Source organism: Echiichthys vipera (genome assembly GCF_963691815.1).
Source record: "Echiichthys vipera genome assembly, chromosome: 1".
Lineage (NCBI taxonomy): Eukaryota > Metazoa > Chordata > Actinopteri > Perciformes > Trachinidae > Echiichthys > Echiichthys vipera.
The window spans coordinates 17,222,047-17,246,887 of NC_139826.1; the positions used below are offsets into that span (position 1 = coordinate 17,222,047).

General features: G+C 39.4%; 2 protein-coding genes across 4 annotated transcripts in view; both read right to left on the reverse strand.

The window, feature by feature from the left end:
- Positions 1 to 2,206: 2,206 nt before the first annotated feature.
- On the reverse strand, positions 2,207 to 6,525 carry LOC310945308 (insulin gene enhancer protein ISL-3; the record flags this gene model as incomplete). Of its 3 annotated transcripts, none has more annotated exons than XM_083911364.1 (6): positions 2,207 to 2,323; positions 2,806 to 2,973; positions 3,664 to 3,947; positions 5,243 to 5,505; positions 5,861 to 6,050; positions 6,468 to 6,525. In XM_083911364.1, the coding sequence occupies 6 exons, from the start codon at positions 6,523 to 6,525 to the stop codon at positions 2,207 to 2,209; spliced, it is 1,080 nt and encodes a 359-aa protein (XP_083767490.1). The 3 variants fall into 3 exon arrangements, with proteins under 3 accessions (XP_083767490.1, XP_083767489.1, XP_083767488.1); XM_083911363.1 differs by having other exon boundaries at positions 3,664 to 3,950; XM_083911362.1 differs by having other exon boundaries at positions 3,652 to 3,950.
- A 14,580-nt stretch (positions 6,526 to 21,105) lies between these two features.
- The window catches only part of LOC310951590 (transmembrane protein 266-like), a gene marked incomplete at both ends in the record, with an annotated part of 35,266 nt that continues 31,530 nt past the window's right edge, over positions 21,106 to 24,841 (reverse strand). Inside the window, 2 exons of the mRNA XM_083919892.1 lie at positions 21,106 to 21,746; positions 22,105 to 22,167. Of these exons, the coding sequence (XP_083776018.1) occupies positions 21,106 to 21,746; positions 22,105 to 22,167 (704 nt within the window). The remainder of the gene's footprint in view (positions 21,747 to 22,104; positions 22,168 to 24,841) is intronic.

Consider the following 24,841-nt stretch of genomic DNA (forward strand, 5'->3'; position numbering starts at 1 on the left):
TCCGTCTCGCGGGGGACGGGTTGTATATACAGTATCAATGCTGTAAATGAACACAGAAACATATATATATATATATATATATATGGCCCCACACGGATTTTCTGCTCGAGGACAGTTAATAGGCCTGCATTCTTGTGTCTAAACGCCATTGTTATTCTTCACTTATCTCTGTTATCTTAATCTGCTCGCATTGTTCAGTTATCTTATTTGAAATAGCTCAATTACAAATCTATTATCTGCCTTTTGTCATTCAAACTTCCGATTACACACTCCCAGTGTACGAAAATCAAAACGTTCATCATTTGGTGTAGGCAGCCTAAAATCAGTGCACCAGAAGCAAGCCATGTGTTTTAAGAATTGTTGTAAGAATCAAATATAAAGACTTATTTCCTTTCCGTTAAAGACATGTTTTTCCCCCCTTTTCGACTTTTGTGTCTAAACCATTCAGTCGAAGATGAATGTCACTCCTGGCATGATGCATAATATTTCAGAGCAAACTAAACAAAACGAAAATATAGAAACTCTTGTCCTGTGCTCTTTTAAAACAAAATACGCCTGGGAAAAATGTTTTATCGGCCGATTTTCAGTGCGTGTTTTGTCCTGCACGCGGTGGAAAAAAGGGTCAGTTCATTTAGCCCGAGCTGTCATCTCGGCTGACCCGTGCGCAATAACGCAATTCACTGAAGGAAAATAAACCAAGGAGGAGAAGTGACCCTTTACGAGCTGATCTCTGCTCCTTTCACATACGTGGGGCTTCGGTGTGTGTGTGTGTGTGTGTGTGTGTGTGTGTGTGTGTGTGTGTGTGTGTGTGTGTGTGTGTGTGTGTGTGTGTGTGTGTGTGTGTGTGTGTGTGTGTGTGTGTGTGTGTGTGTGTGGAGGGGGGTGTTTAGTTAGTTTGTTGTGGGTTCAGTTAGTGTATCGCTTGCAGGTGATGCCAGGACTAGATAAGAGGTCGCCGATCCCTCCGCGCTGTCTAGACCAGCTTGTGACTCAACCAGAGCAACTGGACTGAGCACAATTTACAGCAGGTTTTTGCCCCCGAGATAGTAAATGACCACTGGCCGATTCCTGCTACATAACCGAAGGGGGAAACAGCGCAGATGGAGGGGCTGATAAGCCAACAGAGCCACCGGGCTCCGATCCAGGCAGACCAACTTGATATAGGTTGAACAGGACAAACAACATATTCAGTGCAACTGGAATGAATATTTGTTTTACTTTTTTAACGCTTTGAATATATTCCTCAGACCGGCCCATGCACGGCCGGAGAAGCTTTATTTGGTGCACGTTTCCCAAATCCGAAATGCTGGCTGTCGTGAGTAATGATCTTCTGCAGCTTTCGAGAGTGAATTTGACTTTACCGCCTAAAAAAAGCCCTGGAAAACCAAATTAATATTCAATTATTTTCTCGTCTTAATTTAGCAAATTAAATGTGGATTAATTTCAGAGCTGCATTTTCAAATAAATTACATTATTATAGCGTAAGTATTGGCTTGCAAATGCAATAAAAGCGACAGTAAAAAAAAAGCATGTCTGTCCAAAGATTGGTCATCAATACACGTTATGTATTCAGCTTGACTTTTTTTTATTTTATTAGTTAATAATCCCTTTACGAATCGCTTTCCTAATAATAAATAATATAACAATAATTTACTTTTTTTTGTTCGAGAAGCTCAAACAACCTGCCCTCAAGATAAAGTATTTTACAACACGAATGCAGATTATCATGCTCTGACCTTAAGACAAAGAGTCAACTCGACTCGACAACGCAATAAAAAAAAAAAAATCTCATGTTGAAGAAACAAGACACAATATGATCACAATGAAATCGCAGAATGTTCATCTGTTTCGACATGGAAATGTTTTTTTTTCCCAATTTGTTTTTGGGGGGAGGTTTGTTGTAGTATATCCATCAGGAGGTCTTCTGTACACCTTTCTCCGTGTCAAGTCATGCAACAATTGTTCTGCTTATAGTTTTTGTCAAAGAAAGCTCCAAAAAAAACTCGGAGTCAATCGGTGCTTTCTCGGTTCCATCTCCTCCATGGCATGAGATTTAAAAAATAACAAAAAAAAGAAAAGAAGAAGAAGAAGCACTCTCCTCTGTTTGGGTGATGTGATGAGCTGGTCACATGCAGGGGGGGGGGGCGGGATCATGCTGCAATTGTTCTTGCAGGAGGAGGGAGGGGAACCGACAAGGGTCCCCGTTTCACGTCTCCACCGGGCTGGGTACCATACTGTTGGGGGTGTCCGGTAACTGAGAGGACAAAGAAGTCACGTCGCTGCCGGAGGAGTTTCCAAGAGAGCCCGATTCAGAGAAAGACACCTGAACAGAGAGAAGCAAAATGTCAGAATATGGTCAATATTCAGGCTTTTATTTTGAAAACGTAGTTGTAAAAACATAATAGTTCAGCTTCCTTCTCTTTGCTGACATGGAGACACTAAACGTTGACATTGCATGTTGCCTCTCAGTGTGTGTGTGTGTGTGTGTGTGTGTGTGTGTGTGTGTGTGTGTGTGTGTGTGTGTGTGTGTGTGTGTGTGTGTGTGTGTGTGTGTGTGTGTAAAATATATAGTAATATATTTATTTGCATTTATCTCTGTGTATGTAAAATGCATAGATAGATAGATAGAAAGATAGATAGATAGATAGATAGATAGATAGATAGATAGATAGATAGATAGATAGATAGATAGATAGATAGATAGATAGATAGATAGATAGATAGATAGATAGATAGATAGCTGTGTCTGTGTCTGTGTGTATCTAACTCAGTTTGTCCTGAACACACACACACACACACACACACCAGTTGTTGGAAGGCTGGTTGGTCCAGGTCGCTCTGCAGGGCGAACTCACTCAGGGCTTTCCATGGAGGCTGGTATGTCTGAACCTCCACTGGGTTTCCCTGCACGGAGCTCTCATGTCTGATGGGACTCCCAGCAACAAGAGGCGTCCCTGTTAGGCCCTGCAGGTTCTGACAAAGTCACAAGAAAGCAAACTTTTGAAAGAACTGAAGAAAAATCTTTACAGACATATATGTTTTCAAAACCCTCAGTGGAAAGTGTATGTTTTCATGTGCCATTCATGATAGATGCTAAATTTGGAATAATTGAGAGACCGCCACCCCCCAGAGTTTCCTCTTGGGGTGGAGCAAAGGTTGAACTATCTCAGAGCAAGAGATGTTTCGGAGACTTAATCGTATACTCGCAGAGGATGTTATTATCTTTCAGGTCAAGCAACTGAAGCCAAAGCAGTTGATTCATTATTCATTGACCTAAAGTTTGAATACAGGATAGCACTGGAGCCAACTGGGGCAGTTGTACTGTGTCTTGTGTAAGTAAAGTATAAAAACTAAACTCTAGAAAGGAGTAGAATTACAGGCTGGTCGTGATTAACAAAGGAGTACCTGCTAATCACAAGGCAAACAGGCAAACTATTAAAAAAAAAACGTGCTATTTTCATAGGAAACATAGCCATATTGTCATATGTTGCATCTGTTTCCCCTATTTAATAAAGATGTATGCCAGCCTCAAATAGAAATCCAAAGGTGCATTGAGTTCAGTGTCATGGTTTGAAATAATAAACAAACACGCAAATATACAGGAATACACGAATGAATGAATTATTGTAGTAATAAAGGGGTCAAACTTACGAAGATGCTTACAGTCTTATCACTGTGATGCTGCTGCTGGAGCTGCTTCATCAAGATGGACTTCTTCTTGTCTTTGCACCGCTTGTTCTGGAACCAGACCCGGATCACCCTGGGGCTCAGGCCGGTCATCTCCACCAGCTGCTCCTTCATCAGCGCGTCCGGCCTCGGATTGGCGTTATAGCAGGTTCGCAACGTGTGGAGCTGCTTCTCGTTCAGCACCGTCCTGACCCGCGTCGTCTTCTCCGACTGTTTGTGGACGTGGTTCCGATGCGGAGCCTGCCGCACCGTAACCGGGTCTGCTGAGGACGGACGGACGGAGAGAGGGAGGGAGGGAGGGAGGGAGGGGAAAACGTATGTTAGAAACTGCACGAGGCCTCAGAAAGCCTTTCAAATGTTGATACAGCTACTTAGCAGCCCATTAATCTCCATCTGCACTGTTTTTCCTTTTACATATCGTTGTGTTTTATACAATAATGGCTAAAGGCTACGTATCAGTCTGACATTATTGTTTTATAATCACGCAAATCAGGACGTTTAAAGAGTTTAAAGACTATTTAGATTGACATCTCGCGTGAAATTAAGAAATAAATGATGGTTCATAAATTCTACATGTATGAAGCTCTTTAAGGTTGCTTTTTGCAATTGAACCACTCACTTCTTGCATTGGTGTCTATAATAAGCCTATTATAATCCCGGGCCGTGTCGCCGTAAAACAGGAGGCTATTTTTAAACAAATCTGCAGGCCCACTCTAAACTCAATTAGATCTGAAAAACGCAGTTGAAATATGAAAGGCTGCTGGTGTCCCCGCTGGAGGCCTGTGTCAGGCACTGAGCTGTGGAGGTTTTTTTTAAACTGAGCGCTTTAAAGCAGGAAGTTGGTGAACATTATTCACACATTTGCTTTGTTCCCTTTCTGTTTGCAGGCGCCCTCAGGATGACAGCTCTGAACACACACACTTTTACGCACACATACTTAAACACACATACACACACACACACACACACACGCACACACACACACACACACTCACACACGTACACACACACACACGCATGCAGCCACAGTCGGGACTCAAAAAGGCTACCAGATTATTCAGATAATGGCAACAGAGCAGGTTAGCGCTAATGAGATCAATTATGAAATTAGCCTAAATAAAGGTCGCAACAAACACACACACACACACACACACACACGCACTTTCCACACACCCAGCCCGACCACCACAAAATAAATGAGCAAGATGTTAAAGAAGAACAAAAAGAAAGACTATACTAAGCCTTGAATATTTTTTCTTTTTCATTTCGTTTTTATAAAATCAAGACGTTACGCATTTCCAACAAACGTTTACTTTGTTTGTGCCTAATAAGTTAAATATTAGTGAAATTTAAAAAATGTATTTCATACATTTTTTAAATTTTATTCAGGAATGAACCGCCGATTGTGTGATGTTCAGTTATTCTAAACAATTCCACTGGTTTCAGTAAAATAAATAAATACAGATGATAATAATAATAATAATAATAATAATAATAATAATAATAATAATAATAATAATAATAATAATAATAATAATAACAATAATAATCCAACCTGTCAGGTGCAACGGTCTGTTGGAGTGGATGTGTCCGGGGCTGATGGGGCTTCCTGTGGAGCTCCTCTCGAGCAGCAGGCTGTGGTCTGCCCGGCACAGCAGCTCGTCTTCCCGCAGGGAGAACTCGTCTCCCGGCAGCAGCTGCCTGCTGCACACCGAGCACCGAAAACACTCGATGTGGTACACGTTATCCCGGGCTCTCATCACCAAATCGCTGCTGCTGAATCCCAGGTTGCATTTTGCGCATTTTATTCCAAACAGCCTGGGAAATTGGGGAAAGTTTAAAAAAAAAGAAAAAAAGAGAGAATTACAAATAAGAAGAAATGTAAAAAATAAAGAAATAAGTAACGAAGCAAACTTTCGGATGAGCTATAAATGCCCTTATAGTTTATTTTAAATTGGAAAAGATAACAACATAGTGTGGAGTGTTATTTGTTTGTAGTTAATATTGTTATAGCAGTTAACATGTTAACTTGCATTTTTCTTTGTATGTCCAAATTAGTATTTTTAATAAGGCCTGGTCGCTATACACTTTTATTGTTTTTCAATAAACGTAACTTTTATATTCAATGTGATTAAACAAAATTCAGCCTAAACGGAGACTTCCCAACTCCTACCTTACATAATCTCTTTTGCAATAGGTTTTGCCGTCCCGGACGAAACAAGTGCAGGTCTCATCCAGGTACTGGCTGCACTCTGCACACTTCAGGCAGGCTGCGTGCCACTCCAGGTCGGGAGAGACTCTCAGAATGTACTGGTCATGGATCTGACTTCCACATCCTACACACATCGCGAATCCTGACTTCTCTGCAAAGAGCCCACAACATTGTAACCACATACAGAAAATGCAGCAAGAGAAACACACTATCACAAACAATTGCAGCATTTATTATTCTCTCTCTCTCTCTTTTTTTTCAATTTGAAAGTCCAGCCCGTGTACGTCTCAGTTTTGCAGTGAATTCCTCTATTTTTGCAGACTGGACAAGTCGTGATTATGTAACAAATGAAGACTTTTGCTATTATTATTATTATGCATTGTCTAATTTCTAAAAGCGCCTGCAAAAATGCACAACCTAACGATTGATACTACACAATATTGCATCATTAAGAAAATAACTTTAGTAATCGGTGCACTGCTGAAGATATCATGCAACCCACAATGCCACCGCGTCGAAAACAAAAATCTGCCACCTAAAACTCCAGCGAGCAGTTTAGCTTACTTACTTTTGGAATGATCCCCCATATCACCCAAGAAAGAAGAGCTGAAAATAATATCCACCATACAGGACGGATAAAGGGGATTGTGGTAGATGCAGAAAAGATGTGAGGAGATGACTGGCCCTTCGGCTGCCTCCCTGATAACGTGTGTCTCTCCGGACTGGGAGGGTGCGGGAGGGGGGAGGGGGCGTGAGGGGGGGCAAGGAGTCTGCAGGGTCCCACACGCTGCTGCTCTGACGTCATGACGTCAACACCGGACTCTCCATCGACCTATACTGCATATCTCTCAACCTGTAAATTAAAAAAAAAATCCAGTGGATATTCGTAACCAAAGCTTAAGAAATGCAGATGTTCATATTGTGTTTCTTCACACAAAAATAAAGACTAACGGCAACACGATGGCACGGAACCACCTGGATCCAGATGCATGTCAATTTCAGGATGGGTTAGTGGTCATCATCGGGATCATCATCAAAGGTATACGAAAAAAAATATGACAAAGCTTATGGATTACAAATATTTACCACCCAAACAAACAAACAAACAAACAAACAAACAGAATGTGTTTAGTTAAAGTAGCCTAAAGGTTGTTTCCTGGTCACACAATGAAGCAACTTATTTACAAGAAATATATTATCAGCGTATTATTGATCCATAGTACAAATGAGTACATGGTCAAACAGGTACTCAGGTAAGAGAGGAGTTGTTGTCTTGTTGGAATTGTGCTTCCAATAAAGTTTTATTTTTTTATTTTAGCTCTTGATCACACAGGAAAATATTTTCTCGAGACAGAGAATCGCATTGTTGGTCTTGGTCTCTGGTATTATTCCTTGTAGTTTTGTTTTGTTGTATGTTTATTTTGTTTGAACATAAATTCAGCAGCATCTGTGGACAGTCATCATGTCTCCCGTGCTCCGTCCAGGTTGCTCATCTACTCGAGAACAAGGCCATCTATTGGAGGGAAAGAAGAACTACACTTATCAGAGAAGGGAGGGGGTTGCTGCTGAGCGCACAGTAGATTGGATTTTAATTCAATCTATGGATCTATCTGTCTATCTATAGCCTATATGTGCATGAAATCTGAAGCTCTTAACTAAACTTCCGTCTTGCATATCTTGTTTAATTGTATCTTAATGTCTTAATGGAAATACTGCTGAGCTGAGCATCACTCAGCATTAGTGTGATGTTTTGGACTTGCATGCCAGTGAAAGAACAATCAGCGCATCACTTTTATTTGTGCCACTTGGCAATTTTAAGAAGGTTTTATAATGCATAATCGTTGTGTATGTAGTGAGTGTTGTCTTATGAGCCAGTACTAAAGATACATTTCTATGGATGCTAATCTAATGGGCATTAATATGAAAATGCATGTTTTAAAACCCATTGTCCTGAAAAATAAATGTATCACTAAGATACAATTAATTAGATTCACAAACATGGTATTGGCAGCTGTGGTTTGAAAGCATGAACAAACAATACAGACAGTTGCACAATGCCATTGTTTGCTGTGGTCTGCTCAAACATCTCTTTCTTCCTGTTCCTTCTTCATCCTGTAGAGCTTAGTTAAAACAAACAAACACAGCTTCTTCTTCTCTGTTGTAGGAGCATTTTCTAGGTTATCCTGCAGTGGTCAGTCTTAATGTTAGCTCTAGAGCAGGTGTGTCCAATCCTGCTCCTGAAAAGCTACTGTCCTGCATGTTTTAGGTTTCTCTCTGCTCTAACACACCTGATCATTATCAAGCAGCTGAAGCTTGTCACAGGTGAGTTAGAGGAGGGAGAAACCTAAAACACGTAGGGCAGTAGCTCTCCAGGAGCAGGGTTGGACACCTCTGCTCTAGCGTCTCAAACAAGGACAGAATGGGCCATTTTCTTGTCTATATGTGGAATAAAAATGTGGGCAAAAATCTCTCTCTCCTCTCTCATCCCCTCTCTTGCCACCACAAGTTAAATATATCCTTTTCTAACTAGTCAGGGTAGGGGGATGGAACAACTACTGCCTGCCTTAAATAATGACTCTAAAACCAAACAGTAGACTTATTGGACTTCCCCATGACTACAACTATGCTCACAAGCGGACATGACAAATCATGCATACATGATCTGTATGTACAGTGAGAGGAGGAGTTTGGGTAAATGATAGTAGAAAGAAATCTGTCATTTGTGTCTGTTAATGAGGTAATTTAGCTGTAAGAATATGGTGGTGGTGATGACCACCGGGGCTGTGTTATTAGAGGGTCAAATCATAGTCAAGTCATGATAAACCGTGGGGTATTTATCCCCCCACGCTGTCTTACAGTTGAGATGAGGCGCAAACTATGGATAATGTATTGTAAAAATCCAATCATGGTTTTGAGTATTTTCTCAACTTCCTTTGTTTGATATTGTTCTTTTTCTTGTTGTTTTATTTTTACTCTGCGTATTACTGTATGTTGCCTTTGCTGTACATGAGAAGTGCTATAAAAATAAAGTTTTGATTGATTGATTGATTGATTGATCAGATCTGCTGTAGAAAATGCCTTTGACCTTGACACAGCTGGGTTTACTGACACTTGACTGTTGATTAAAGCCTTTTTAATTGCCATGAAAGAAACACGGCCGATGACAGTGAGGTCACTGCCCAAGGAAAGTTGATGAAAGTCACAGTTGTAGGTATTACTATTCATGCTTTATCTTATTGTCTATATGTATAAATGTAAAACTGCTTTTAGTTGAACTAAAACCTGTTTAACTTCACACATATGCGCAGGAGCCGCTGCAATTGGGAAATTGATGTTTTGAAATTTCATGACATCACAGTTTTTTGGGGGGCATGAAAAACTGAATATTGCAATTAATATTACAGTGATAATGGACTTACATTTTTGGAAGTGTGAATGCTGTCACCATTGGCTCTTTACAGCTGTTCAACCTCAGGCATGGCTCAAAAATATGAGACATATAAATCAGTTTGAGTCTGTCTTCTTTTTATTAGCATACAATCAAATTTAACATTTAAAAAAATAAAATACTGTTCCAAATATTGACACGTTTGTTATATATCATGTTTTAAAGAAAGCTGTGAACGTTTTTTGGCTACTGAAATTCATCTGCTCAAAATCAACTGCAGTAAATCCAGACTCACTTTCATTAGAATAATTCTCTGTGCTTCATAGAGTGAAGTGTTTGGGCGGCATGCATTTAAAAAAAAAAAAAAAACACAGAAATTTTATTATGCATATTGGATTTTGCAACTTTAACTATTATGTCTCAATGTTCTAATGCATTTAAACGTTTTTTTTTCCCTTTTTAATGAGTGACTTCATCCTGTGTTCTGGGATTGTTCAATACAACTGTCAGCTTGTACATCTAATGGTATTTCAATTGAATTAGGATGCATTAAATTAAATCTTAGGTATTTTGATACAGCTCATATCGATCTTTATTTCTAAGCTTTACTCTTTGGTATTTGAACAAGGTGCAGTGTGTGGTTAATTCAATGTGACTTGTCTCACTTGAAGCAGTCTGTGTCGGTATGGTGTTTCTCAGAGAGAGTAGTATCATATTCAAGCCGCTTTTATTTCTGATTGTAAAAGTGGTTTCAGTATAAAATAAATTTGTTGCAGATAGTTTTAAAACCAGGTTGAGCATTACCTCTTTTATACTTTAAAATAACCTTTTCACCCTGCCCTTAGAGAGCTCATTATAACCACTGCTTTACCTTTTATAGTCTCAGTCACTGTCACTAAAGATCTGAGAGCTTTGTACTGTGGGCCTGAACATGTTGTCTTACCTTTACAAAATCTCCTCCCCGGAGAGTCTGCTAAGCTAGATGTGGTTACTATTTCATTCATCACTGAGGTCAAATCCCAAGACACTCTTGTTGTGATAAATGCGGTAAGTGGTGTAAACAATGAAAATATAAAGAGAACTATAAGCAAAGGCACACCAACCAAAGTGATACCATTTGAAATCCATCCAACTATTTGCTCAATGTCCTTTGTAGCAAATTTTCTGGCTTTGCTTCTTTTCCCTCAAGGATACATTACAAACCAATAAGATAACTCATCATAATGGTATATCTTAGACACAGCCTGATTAATTCTGTAGAAGCATGCATTAAACGCGATGCATTTAATCATTCAAACCTTTTGGCGAAGTTTGGATCGTGATGCTTGTGGCTTATTTATGTGTGCTGTATTTTCCACAAACCTGCGCAAAAGAATAAAAATATTGAATGCTGCAGGTCAAGGGTTACATTTACGGGTGTTTCGCATGTATTCAAATACAGTGACAGGAAATGTCACATGCGTGACATTGTTTGTGACCTGTTTATGACTGCTAGATCAAGCACCAGCCATCCTAGCTGTCACTCTGGCGCAGAAGCCTCCCAGAAGAATCTCTAATCACTAGTTGATGGAGCCCATTAACTTCATGAAATATATATGTGTGACCAAAATCATCCACTTAAACTTTGGCAAGAGCAAAATGTTCTTGTTTGGAATTCAGGGGGGGTCTGCCTTCCTGAACTTTCCACAGTGACTCATTGTCTCTTCAATGTTTTAGGGTTCTATGGCACTTTGCCGTTATTGTCAGACCTATAAGTAATTCTCCCCAGGCTTGATTCAGCTGACGTTGTGCCAATTCCTTTATGTCCGTTGGAGCGTCCTTATTTTTTTCTAAGCAGTTACCAGAACAGATGTGCTCGCTATCCAAACGCATTTAAAATGTAATTTTGGCAGAAATCTCCAAATGTCAAACGTTTTTGATCAAATCACATCATGGATCTAGTATTCCTCAAGGTCTGGGTGTCTTAAGGTGGTATTTTGGAGGTATTTTTGACCATTTAAAATCTTAATGTATTAAGCCCTTTTACACATTTACAATTTATTTGTTTAACCAATTAATTATTTATTATTTATTTCATGATTTATGCTAGAAAAACTTGAGACACAGTGCTAAACTGCATCTCAAATGACTGCAGACTTCATCTGAATCAAAATATAGAACAATCCATCAATATTGTTACTGATACTAGCAGAACATGGGGACAAACCATTGATAAATATTACTAGTATTCTTTAAGCAGTCCTTTTCTGGCACACTTTGGTACATTTAACCTAGAAACCCCTTAAAATGTAGTTAATGGCTGATTTGAAGCTCTAAATGATTTACCAGAACCAATAGCAAGTTAGCTTTAAGTGCTTTGGGATCACTCTTATGTCCAGAGTCAGCCAAAAGTGAAATGAATATAAGCACTCAGGTTATAAGATATTAAAATGTGTAAACAGATATCTCCTCAAATCATTTTGTAACGACAAAAGGTCAAGTATTATTTTTACTACATGATTACAATATGTTTCACAATAAATACTATTTATATATTGCAACAGTGATGGTATGTCTGGATGCACAGTTATTTCTTTTTTGACGAAGTCCTCTGCTTCAGCCCGGAAAAGAAAATCACATCCTCATGCAAGCAAGGCCGTTCTGAGAGGGGAACCATGTTGCAGATTTATAATTCATAATTCTTCAAAGTTAATGCAGTATTCACGTGATAATTAGTATTAATTTTTGATTGGTGCCTCAGGGCAGTTCTGCATTGTTTGGCTGGAGAATCTGTGCCATTATTACCTTATCAGTGTAACTGTCAGCCGCCTGTTTTATTTTACAAATGTGCATCTTGTATTATTATTATCAGCTGCTCTCATCAGCACAGAGCGCCCGTCCTGTTGCTTATCAGCATCTTTACCAAAGAGACCGTGTCACTTAAATGAGGAAGAAGCATCTCTGTTTGGGCCAGTCAAAACAACGTTCACCTAATGTATGATGCCTTTGAACACACTGAAACTGTTGGTCTCTAAAGAATTGTGTCCATTAAAATCAAACAGAGAAGAAAGGGAATTGATAATCCAGTTGAATCAATGTTTTGCTATTAAAAGATTCATTTACCAGTACTCTTTCAAATGTAACAGAAGGGAAGCAAAAAAAAAAAGGTCAAAAACTTTGTTTCAGGAGGCGGACAAAACAACTTTATTCTTATGGTTTCCTTGAAGTAGAGCTGAAATGATAATTCGATTAGATTAGATGACTAAAAAATCCATCTGCAACTGTTTTAATGAAATGATTTATCGTTTAATAGCCATTTTCTTGTTCCAGCTTCTCAAATGTTAGGATTTGCTGCTTCTCTTTGTCATATACAATTTTTTACTATTCTGACCTTTTTATAGACCAAAAAATGTATTGATTCATTGATAATTTTAGTAATCATTGCAGCTTTACCCCGAAGACAAAGCACTGGTTGTATCCTTGGCTGTACAGCATAACCGTAAGAGCTGCTCGGTAATTTCATGTGAAGTGCACAACAGTATGGGCTTTTTTCGTGTGCCATGTGCTCCATAGTGTTCTGCTTACTGACCAGCTGATTAATTCAGTTGTGTCACAATCTGCCTGTTTTGTAAAGCACTCATGTTCTCACACCTGAGGGAAGCTTTGCTGTGTGAAGGAAGGGGTTTCAGCATCACTTTGGGGTATTTTATTAACAGGACAGCAGGTGTACGACTCCCTGACCTGCTCCCTCCACCAGCTGTGTGTGTGAGTGAGTGTGTGTGAGCATGTGGAGACCAAATGGCAGACAACCAGAGCTCTGGGAAAACTGACCGAGCTTGGCAAATCGACCAGTGGCTCTGGTGAACCAGAAGCTGCCTGCTGCTCAGTCGGCTACTTTCCAGAGCAAACTTTGAAAAGCTGCTTGTATGCAGCTTGATACTGAAGGCAAAGGGGTGAGCTTTTTTTCTGTCTCTCCAGTGAAAAAAAAGAGGCCTTCTAGATTGACAGCGCCTTTCATACTGTATTATCCGGCCTGGCTTTTAACTCTAGCAGAACCGTGTTCACAAATTGATGCTCTGCTCCTTTGGGGCTGTAGCTGAAACATTAAATCGTACTGAAATATTCATATGTGAGTGCATTTAGCTGAGAGCAATTGATGTGCGACTCCCAAGAGGCCAGATGGAAATGCTGCAGGGCCCCAGCACGCGCTGGCAGACACCCTGAGCTCTGGCCGGGACAGTGATTGTGATTTAGCCGGGGCTACCGAGTCAGACTAAGTTGAAGGCCACTGGATTTAGGACAGCTGATGTAGGTGTCTGCCCTGGTGGCCAGAGACACTGCAAACATGTCTAGTGTGTTGTGGTGCAAACCAGCTGGCAACTTGAAAGCTAACAAGGATTTTTTAGACGAATAAAAAAAGGTGGAAATATAATAGAGAACTTTATCAGGTTATCACCCTCAACTCAGTTTGAAAAAAACACTCACTGGTACAACAAGTGATTGAAGTTGTCAAACAGTGCCTTTTGTTGTGAAACATTTCAGGGGATGGTCAGTTAGTTTTAGATGGATACATTCCTCATTGTATGATTATCAATGACTAAATTGAAATGTTAATGCTATGAGTATTGCTATTGAAGTCATTCATTTCTATTAATATTTCTACATGACTGTTACTGTAAACAGTTTTTACGTTAGGGCTGGGCAATATTTTGATATTATATTGTGATATGAGACCAGATATCATTTTAGATTTTGAATATTCTATTGTTATTCCAGGTGTTACAGGTTACATTACAGTAAAGTGATGTAATATGAGTGGTAATATGTGGTAATATGAACTGATGTTCTATTATTTGCCTTTACCCACTTAGTCATTATAACCACATAACTGATGAGTATTAATCAAAGCAGTCAACCCTACAATATCGTCCCAATATCGATATCGAGGTATTTGGTAAAAAGTATTGTGATGTTTCATTTTCTCCGTATGATCCGGCCCTATTTATAGTCTACAAACACTGTATTTTATTTACTCCTTCATTAAGATTCATGCTGTGTATTCTACTATGAATGTAGCATAAGCAAAACTCAAAATATTCTTATTTATTTCAAAAAGTTCATTTTTGGAACAGTTAACAAATCCTGTCAGGTGGAGAAAACCAGAAATGATTTTCTCTCATTTGGAAAAGAGATTAGTTTGTGGTTCTTTAAATCGTTCATTTTCAGCGACTCACTGAAATGTTTGGTCGCAATGCTGTTGCATTTGTTGCAGAATATGAAAATCCATGTGTCTTTAATACGATTAAGAACAATGTTGAATCTGTGGCAGCCATTTCCCTGAAGGGTTGGGCTTTTACTCCAAAAATGTGCTGCTAATTTACCCTTCATGTAGCAAGCCATGCATAACATACTTACACGTCGTTGGATTGCTGAATTAATTCAGATGTTCTGTAGATTATTTTATTCAGTTCTTTGGAGCAGTGTGATGTATTGTCCCATCTCCCAGAGGACTATCTCAGAGTGTGTCCTCATGTTTATCACATGACCAGCTTAGCGTATACGTCTTATTATGACTGCTTATAACATATGCAGCAGCAACAAGAGCAATTATCAGTAGTCCTTTTTTTTTCTTTTGGAAAAACTTGGAAAAAGCCAAAGAACTTAACAAGAGGTAAATTATACAGAATTTGTTTCTGTCTTTATTTCCATTTATGGATTGCTAGTTCCTTTTATTAGAAAATTAAAAATGTGATTTACTTTCAGTAAAAACTGATTAAATAATTAATATTATTTCTCGAGAGGACTGAAGTGATTGAGCTCGATCACTCAGTGGATCTTGTTTCCCATTCCCAGTTTGACCCATTTTTATCCCAGGTAGCATAACAAGCATCGGAGGGGTTTTTATGTAAATGCAAAAAAAAAAGACAAAAAAAAAACCAACTTCTGTAGCCATGACAACAGTCTCCTGAGTAGATTTCTTCCACCAAGCGAACCTCTGGATCCAGTGCACTTAAGAAATATGTTTCAAAAAGAGAACCTGAGAAGCTTTTTAAAGAATGATGTATAATTTATTTGTATTTTTCTCCTGCTTCAGAGCCTCTTGAAAGAGTGTCCTGTGTGAGACGTGTTCTGAATCTGTCACACCGCAGCAGTAATGCAGTCGTACTGCCTGCATCTGTTTGTTCTCAATGAGATTGACCCTTTTTCAGCATAAACCCAGCTGTTTAGTGCAATAAAGCAGCATTCAAAATCTCTTCCACGCACTTAAAAAGAAATCACATTCATAAACAAAACCACAGAAAATTCTGTAGGCCTATGTTAAAGGAACACAATTATCTTAAATCTTCTTACATGTCTCCACAGAAAACAAAAAAAATCCCCAAACTCTTCATTCTTTGTTCACCGTTGAGGCAAGCAAGAAAAATATATTTTGATGGTAGATTTTCACGGTGAGGATGTGTAATACGTTTCTATGTTGACAAGGAGTCAGGTGTATAAATTGATAATTTAAGTTGGCAGCAGTATTGCCAGTTTTCAGTAGGTTTCAGTATGGCAATCAGCTAACATGGTTGGTGCTGTTGAGGGACTCATACTTAGAACAAATACAGACTAAATAAAATGCACTGCTGGAGCTTGACAGCCAACAATGTTTCGACAGAAAGGTAGTGTGATAAAAACATTTAACCTGCAATAACTATATTAACTACTCCATCTTTGGCCACCTGGGAGCAGTAAAACAACTGACATTGATCACCTTTTATATTAATATGGCAAAATTGTTACTTGTTTACAAATTCCAGAAAAAACGGAGTTGTGTTTATGGCCGCCTGATGACCTCTACCAACAATGTGTTCTCATGAACATGTTCGTAGCAAATCCTACGTAAAGAAGGAGCCGATCGCAGCTGACAACGGGTGTGAGGCGGGGTACACCCTGGACAGGACGCCAGTCTATCACAGGGCACATAGAGACAAACAGAGACAGACAACCATTCACACTCACATTCACACGTAGCTTTTCACACCTACCGTGATTCTGTGATTAGAGTTATTTTATGATGAATTCCCATATTTCTGTATTGGAAGGAAGGATGGAGGTCATTATCTTATTGTACTAAGAGTTGGTAGATGTTAATCAACAATGATCATGTAATGTTAATGCAGTTAAAGTGACTCCCTCTGTGCCATTATTAAAACATTTTTAATTATTGAGTGTCTAATGGTCACTGTTAATTCACTTAGCTTCCTGTGAGTGTGACAGGGACTGTACCTCTTGATTCGTCAGAGAGGTCCCAAAAGCAATTTACTTCTCAAGATGTCTCCTACAGGTCTGCTCAGTGTCCCTGCCTGTCAAAGTTGAACACTTAACTCAGACTGACCTAGTATGATACATATTGACAAATTGGGTTCATATGAATCATTTAGGCATACTATTCATTTGGCCTTGAGCATCAAATTTGATTATAAGCAGTTATTAGTGTACAAATAATTTAATTTCATCACTGGGCGGTGTTGCTCAGGGTGGAGCTGGAAGATGAACCTTGAGAGTTATCTCTTTTACATGGATGATTGAGCTGGAAGGAGTTCAGATTAGACGCACAGCACCTCCACTTTAGACATTAATACCAAGGCAGCCGTGACAGATAGTGGCTGAGCCGGGGTTTGGCACCCATATTCAACAGGATTCCTTTGTTTGTGTCGAGAGCCAAGCAGATCATTATTTATTTACATGTTCCATGGCATGTGATAGGCATTGTTGTTTTTGTAAACTAGATTGATGTGATGGGTGTTGTAATAGGTAGACGGTTGCAGATCTAGCTTATCAACTTACATATTACCTCTTTAAAATAAAAGACACGCAAAACTCAGTTGGCTGCTGAGGACAATAGCAAGCAGGTTTGTTTGGAGGGACTTTAAAAAAAAAAAAAAATTGTATTTTAAAGAAGCTTTATTCAGTATTCAGAGTATGAATATAGCAGTAAACAAATATTTGCTATGTAGTGGAGTCATGGCATCCTGAGAACAGAATGAAGTCCTTATATGCCTTGTAATCTGAGTTTCGTCCGGCTGCGCATGCATCTTAGCACATGTGGCCTTGACAAAATGTTGTCATTTCACGTATTGGTGAATGGACTGAGAGCCCTGTGGAGGCAATCCCAGCTCATCTTTTTTTTTTCACGTCGAGTACAGCTCCTCTAACACCAGTGTTACATCATCAACCTGGTATTGATTTGTTGTGTGTGCCATCTACAATTTTCCTGAAGATGATTTTAAAGTAAAATTAATGTTTGAAACAGCAAATATGTTTCTTTATTGTCTGAACTAACTTTACTCAGTGACACAGAAATTTAGTTTTATTTTAATGTATTTCATTTTCAAGCTGTTCCAGAGATGAATCAAGCTTTGAAAAGGGATCAATAGTTAAACCTAAATGTAATCTATAAAAAGGTTTTCCATGCAGGTTATTCCTTAAAGAAAAAAAATGTATGGACTCAATATTCCCTCCTAATCATAATTTATAAAATCACTAAAAGGTTGTGGCATTGTCTGTATCTACAGAGACCCTGCCCTATGTCTGTTTTTTTTTTTCATTTGAGTGTTCATGACGTTTCTGGGTATCAACCTTTGGTACTGGGTGTGTATTCCTCAGCCACAGCACACAGGGTGTGAGGGCTGGACTCCATAAAAATGGAGCAACCAGGTGCCAGATCTTAAGCAAGCATCCAAGAAGAAGCTGCAAAAATGGCGGAAACAAATATAGTCAGCAGAAATACCAACTGGTTCCAAAACGTTCCAGCTTTCACACACTGGCGAGCTCTTCTGGTGTCGTTGAGCCATGGCCAACTTTGAATGTTGTGTTTACAAACCACAACGGACAAATCATACTCATTCTGCCTTTAAACAATAATGTCCTATTAGTGACAAAGACCTCTCAAACAACAGTGAAAATGCCTTATTGTTTAGAAATAATGCATCCACTATCATACATCTTTAATCTGTAATGCAACATATTTAATAAAGCTTTAGTTTGAAACAAAATGTATGCATTTGCTTTAACATTTTCTCATGAATTATGATAGTACAGTAGGAACTGAAACGATGGAGCATACTGTTATCAGACTGGTTCCCCAAAAAAGTCGCCAATGCCATGGTCATCTCATTGCTTGGGGATGACACTTAATCCCACATGCTACATCAAACAGTGTCTCACTGTTCTATGTTCAAATAGAGTTTAAAAGAACATTCTAGATGAGTTATCCTTGTTTCTCAGCTGTTTTTGCAACTGCTATGTCATAATGGTACACAATAAACTGTAGATTATCTTTACAACACTGATGTTGCTCCCCCGGGGTAGGAGATTAAAAAAACGCTCCATCTTCAAGAGCCAACAAAATCCAGCCACAGTAGCTACAAAATACTGCTGCACACACCATCAAACAGCCATTCTCTGACACACAAATTACAGCAAGAAGAAATACCACTGAAACAAATCCCAAACTGTCCACAAAGGTTCCAAAATCCCCAAAAGGCCACCAAAATCTCACCTGGAGAAAAGCAATCAACCGGACAGCATGAGTGACTTTTAAATACACATAATAGTCAGTAGGGAGGCATGTAATGTATGCTATACTTTCATTTAGTGTTCATATGTGGCATGTTGTAGTTTACACAAACGCATCCAGTATTGCCTTTTGGCTTGTGATAAGGGATAATGTCACATTTTAGCTTTTTTTAGAAGACGTTATCCTATGCCCTGTCAATGTACTGTATATACACCAGCTACACTCCCTAGAAAATGACATAGAAACGTCACTGCCAGAAAAGAGGACACTGGCAGTCGGCACAGTAATGATCTTGCAATTAAGATGCAGTTTCTGCTGCACTGACCATTTTTTAACTGTGTAGTTTGATGTATTGTTTCCAATCAAAAGTCCAAAGTCTACAGAGTACAACTCATGGACAGTGTCATTTGAACTCAGTATCAAGGCTTCAAATCAGTTACTCAGGGGGTGAGTCTTCAGTTTTGTGATTTCTAAAAGAGCTGTAGGCAGAATCCTTGTACATGAATAGTGATAATATTTTTCTGTGCACCACAGTGCTTGTAATAGTACATTTTGTAGTATGTATTGTCAATTACAAATGAATGAAATAAGACCGTAACAAACAATCTTCGTACATACCCAGATCTGCAAATTAACTACTTAGTTCTCAAAACTTTAAAGACTTGCGTTGACAGCTTAATTGCAGCCTTAATAGTTATTAACAATTAAAACATTATCCGGATACTTGTAAACATTTGACAAGCAACAAAATGGTACAGCAGTTTATCTTCTGAATTAATGATATGAGAGGGTAATTAAGGGGATTGATACTTCTCACGACACACTTACAATGACTTGACCAATTAGCAGTTGTTGTGACAGATCTTCTAATGTTAATCACCTTAAATAATTTAGATTTTTCAAAAGCATATGCACATAAGCAGATGATGCTAATGAAAAAACGCTGTACAGTGCAGCGAGTAACAAGGAGCCTGTGAGAGGAGGCCTTCGCCTGCAAGATGCCACTCGAAGAGACACACAGCGACCATGAAGAGATGCAAAATGACAACAAAGTAACATAAAATGGCTAAAAAGAGACGCAAAAAAGAGGCACTAAGTCTGCGTTTAGTTTCTCCAGACGATGGGGCCTTCTGCATTGTCTAATAATCCGTCCAGTGTGAGAGCCCACTCTGGTTTTTTTATCGTGATGTAGTATATTTGGTACAGCTTTAAACCACTTGACATGATGTATTAAGAGTCAGTAAATGGAGAGCACTTAAGGAAATACTAACTTTTATTTTTGCTATTTTCATTCAAATGACAACACCTGCATGTGGCAATAACTTCCTCCATATCAAGTTTACAAAAGTGTCTGTAAACATTTAAGTGCAAAGAATTTGCTTGCCATTTAGGGCACATATCTTTTAAAGGTTCATGCTACAAGCACTCCAATCTAGTTCCATGTGAAGAATCCAGTCACTTACCTTTTCATTTCATCCACACAAATATACCCTACTAATATTTTTCTCAACAAGTAAAATAAAAATGCTATTCAATAAAATCTGTTGATGGTTCATTGTTTCAAATCAAACAAATGGTGACAGAAAGGGAAAGGTAAAATAAAAAATTTGGCTGTTTGTGTAGTTAAGCCAGTTTTATGTACCCTGTGGCTGTTTGAACAAACAACAGCATGATTGATGTTTAAAGTTGATCATAGAGGGAAAAAAAGGAACTAAACAACAAGAAAATGCAATATAAAACACTCCTTTTAACTGCTTGAAATTCCAAGAACAGAGAACAGTGTCTTGGTTTGCAACACGGTTCAGAATTAAAGTAGTGTTGAGTATAGGCTTGAATGGCCCCTTGCTGGTTTTAATTCATGTACAGTTCAATGCATTTAGGTCCTATTCAAAGTGAGAATTCCTGATGAAGAATGTGTCCAAGAACACATTAGACTCCCCCTAACCGAGATGTTATATAGTATTTGTTGTGCTATATCAGGGAATTTCTGATTTCAAAAATACATAAAGGAGGAACAGGGAGGGTGGACAGTATGGCAAAGGGCCTCATTTCTACTATTGACTTCTGAACACCTCAAGTTAGTGAGCATCCATGTTAGCTGAAAGCTAAGACTCAAGATAACTCCTGATTTGCTGAAATTGGATTTACACAGAAAATCCCATTTTTAAATCTTAAATGCCTCTCATGAGGTTTGACCTGCAACAAGAGTTCTGATATATGCCAAACATGGTGGCAGTAAAAGACGATAAAACACTTCTGTATCTGTGTAAATGTAGCTTATGTATCAGGCATGTGCCCCAGAGGTGTGTCAGCTGGTCCCAGGAGCCGATACTTCTCCTCCAGGGACGGCTCGGTGGTGTTGCCCTGCAGGTGGATCAGTGGCCTGGTCTGCAACAGCACACAGCCCCTTCCCCGGCCTCGTCTCTCCTCTTGGTTCCTGCGGTTGAAGATGTTTATTCTAATGTCCAGCTCAGGGCTGGCCTTTTCTGAGCCAGTAGGGCTAGGAAGCTTAAGGTTGACAGGGTCCACTACCAGGCCCTTTTGAGCAAGGCAGGAGTCCTCAGAGAGGGAGGAGAGTAGCTCCTGCACCACCATGCTGGGGTCCCTGCAGGGGTCCTGGCCTGAGAAGGAAGGAGGACAGCAGCGTTGGGTGCTGTAACTTAGACTGAGGTCCTGAGCAGTGCTGCAGCTGCAGTCTGTCATAGATGAACCCGGGGTGTGGCTATTCAGGCTGTGAGGGCGGGCCGTCAGGCTGCCACTGGACCTTGATATGCTGGTTGAGGTGTCACTTACAGCGCTGCCCACCCGCTCCATAGCAAGCATGGGGTTCAACTGGATAGGATTTGGATTGGTGGGAAGGTGAATGTCGATGGATGCCGTGGTGATGAGCTGGGTACCTATGCCAGAAGCTTCAGCATCTTGAAAGACATTTTACACATTTAGAGAAAGTCGGACAACACAGATAAAAACAATTTTCCGCTTTACTTTAACGCAACAAGTTCATGACGGTGCACTTTCTGTCACATCAACAAGACTGAATCTGAATGAATTCGGTTTTTGTCTGTAATATTTACTCAACAGACTGCCTCATTTCTGCTAAATGTGAATGTATGTGAATTTGTAGTGTTAAATAACATCATACAAATGTATAAATTAAAATTCTGCAACTCGACCAAACCTATGAAGTTTTTCCCAGCCGTGTAACCACTCAAAAAGATGTTTGACTCTTTAATTTACATCGAGTGGTAGAAATTAAAGTCAGTGTTAGTCACTTACCACTGTTTGCTTCACTGTAGTATTGGCTGATGTAGTTGTTCATGTCATCACGCACAACTGGATCTAAGTTTAAAATGAAAAATTAAAAAGAATAAGAATAGACATCATTTGTGAATACTAACACCCAAATGTGTTGCTATAGTGGTTAATTTTGTTCAATGTAATTTAATCTTTTCTTTTCCTTTCTTTTCTTTTTTTTTACACTTGCATGTTTGTGTAGCATTACTCTGCTACGTGTTTTAATATTTAAATAACTGTATTCATATAATTCCTATACCATATGTAAACAAGGAAGCCCATTATCCCTATTGCTGTTTTAAGAAGAAGAAGAAGAATTACTTTATTTATCCCGCACGGGGAAATTGAATTTTTTTTTTTTATACTCTTTAATAAACCTCTGCATGTTCAGTCAAAACCCCATACAAGTGATTTTATGGTTATGGTTTATTTATATCACAAACATCTAAATTCTGATTACAAACTACAACTAAACACTTTGTGAACAAATCATTGGATAAACCTGCTAACAGATTTACTCATATTTGACAACTCTTGCTGCATCTGCAATTGGAAAGCATTAACTCCTTGTAAACATGTAAGCCTTCCTACTACAATACCTCCATACATGCATATAATTACTTCTTGATTGATTTAGTTTATTTGTGGGTTTTATTCAGAAGACAAAAATCCAAAGACAAATAGCATGTAAAAGTGAAAACACTCATGTCTGTCTTTCCTGTTTTTTTAATGCACTGATCGAAATGTTGTATAAAAATATGACTACTACTACATAAATTGCAAGTATATAACAGAAAAGTACTCGTCAAATTTGGGCATAATATAGTGTGACTGACTCATACTGCTAATACTCACTGTGTGGCAGTGACTGTAATTTGATTTAATACATTTTTGTCTGTAGGTCCATTTCGGTGTCAGCCACAAAAACTAGCGCAAATGGAGAATATCTCTTATGTTTACAACATAATATTGACAGAAATGACTTTTGCCCCAGGCCACGGGTACTTTATTGTCAAGTGGTCAGAATCACGCACTGCTACGCTGTGCATCAGCTGCACCCTATTGCACCAGAAATAAACCGTGACAGGGACAGGGTGGGGTTGGTTTCATGGATGGGAGGAATGGGGGGAAATGAGAGAGAGAGAGTGGGAGCTCTTTGTTCAGGAACCGATCCCTTCAGTCTAGCAGGCCTCAGCATGTGTGGTGAATGGCTGTGATCTGCTATGCCCCTCTGTTCGCTTGATTGGTCTTGAGCTCACTGTCCGCTGGCTGAGTGCGAACCCAGAGTACCCTGAGTGCTAGCCTCTGTCCCCTGGGACATGCTGCAGACTCTGATGGGTAATTTCATTTATTTTTCAGTCTAAAATATTAATCCCTGAGCCACCCCTGGAGAGGAAGCATTGCACTCACTAAAACAAGACTGAGACAATCACTCCACAATTAATAACACATGAGTCTTAAGAAAAAAGAATGGGCTGCCCCGCATACATAAAAGGCTGCCCTTCTTTTTGTGACAGTCAAGTTATCAGGCTGTCATCTGTCTGTGGAAAAAGAGAGGTGACATACTAAGGTCCTTTTAGTTCAAATCTGAAGTCTAATTTTGGTGGGTGTCAATTCTACACCACAGGCACTGCAGCTGATGTTAATACAGACTAAGTGAACAGGTAATTACTATTTTAGACTCAAAAGAAATATACTTTGATTTGCTAACATAATAGTTTCACAGTTTGGGAGACTTATATATGTGCCATGTTAGCAACATGGCTCTTGACATAAATCATCCCATGAATGTTCCTCTTGGTCCATCGCAGGCTGACATTTGTGGTTTTGAGTGGAATGTCTTTTGATGAATTGACGTCAAAGGTGGACTTTCATGTTCCTCAGGATGAATTGCAAAAACTTTGGCTTTTCATCTAGCGCCATCATCATCTATCTCAGCTGAACTTTGTGTTGCTGCAAAAGCATGCAACACACTACATTACAATACTTTAACATCATCATAACATGCAGCTCAAAGTACTGCAGTAGTAAAGCCTTGCAGAGCTAATAGCTTCGCCACAATCCTCTCATCAGATAGAAAACTCCACTGGCTAGGTGATTAAGGCTGATTGTCACTGGGTGTTCTTAAATTCTACATGGCTTGGTACTTTAAGGCAAAACCATCAATCTCCTGGGACATTCATTCCCTTGAAGGCTGCTGCCTTGAAAAGACTTCTTGGTAGCTTGATGGCACCCTGCAGTTGAATGTGAGAGCCCATTGAGACAGCGTGTGCCATATTAAGCAATACAAATAAGCTTGGCTTGGTTTGAAATTACCTAAGTGCTCATCCCAGTGACCATGTTTCTGTAAAAAGCCCCACTTGTTTCTGTGAGCCAGATTTCCCACTATGCCCTTGGGGTAATATTGTGGCCACTGTGGAGTATCGTGGTGCCCTATTGTGGTTTGCAGGTGAAGGCGAACAGATGTTGACAGGAGCCCACTCTCCCCGAACAAGGCCCAATGCACAGAGCACTCTGTACCTGAAATAGCCCAAGTGGTCTGGGCTGGCTAGGTTGGCCTCGCCATGAGGGGGGCCGTAAAAGAGATAGTTGGGGCATGACAGAAGCAGTTGGGGCATGCAAGCTGACGTAGTGTCAGAGAACATGCTTGTTTTCTCCAGGATTCACCAGATCTTAAAAGCTTTTTTTGCCCTCATATTGATCCCAGAGCGCCTGCGGT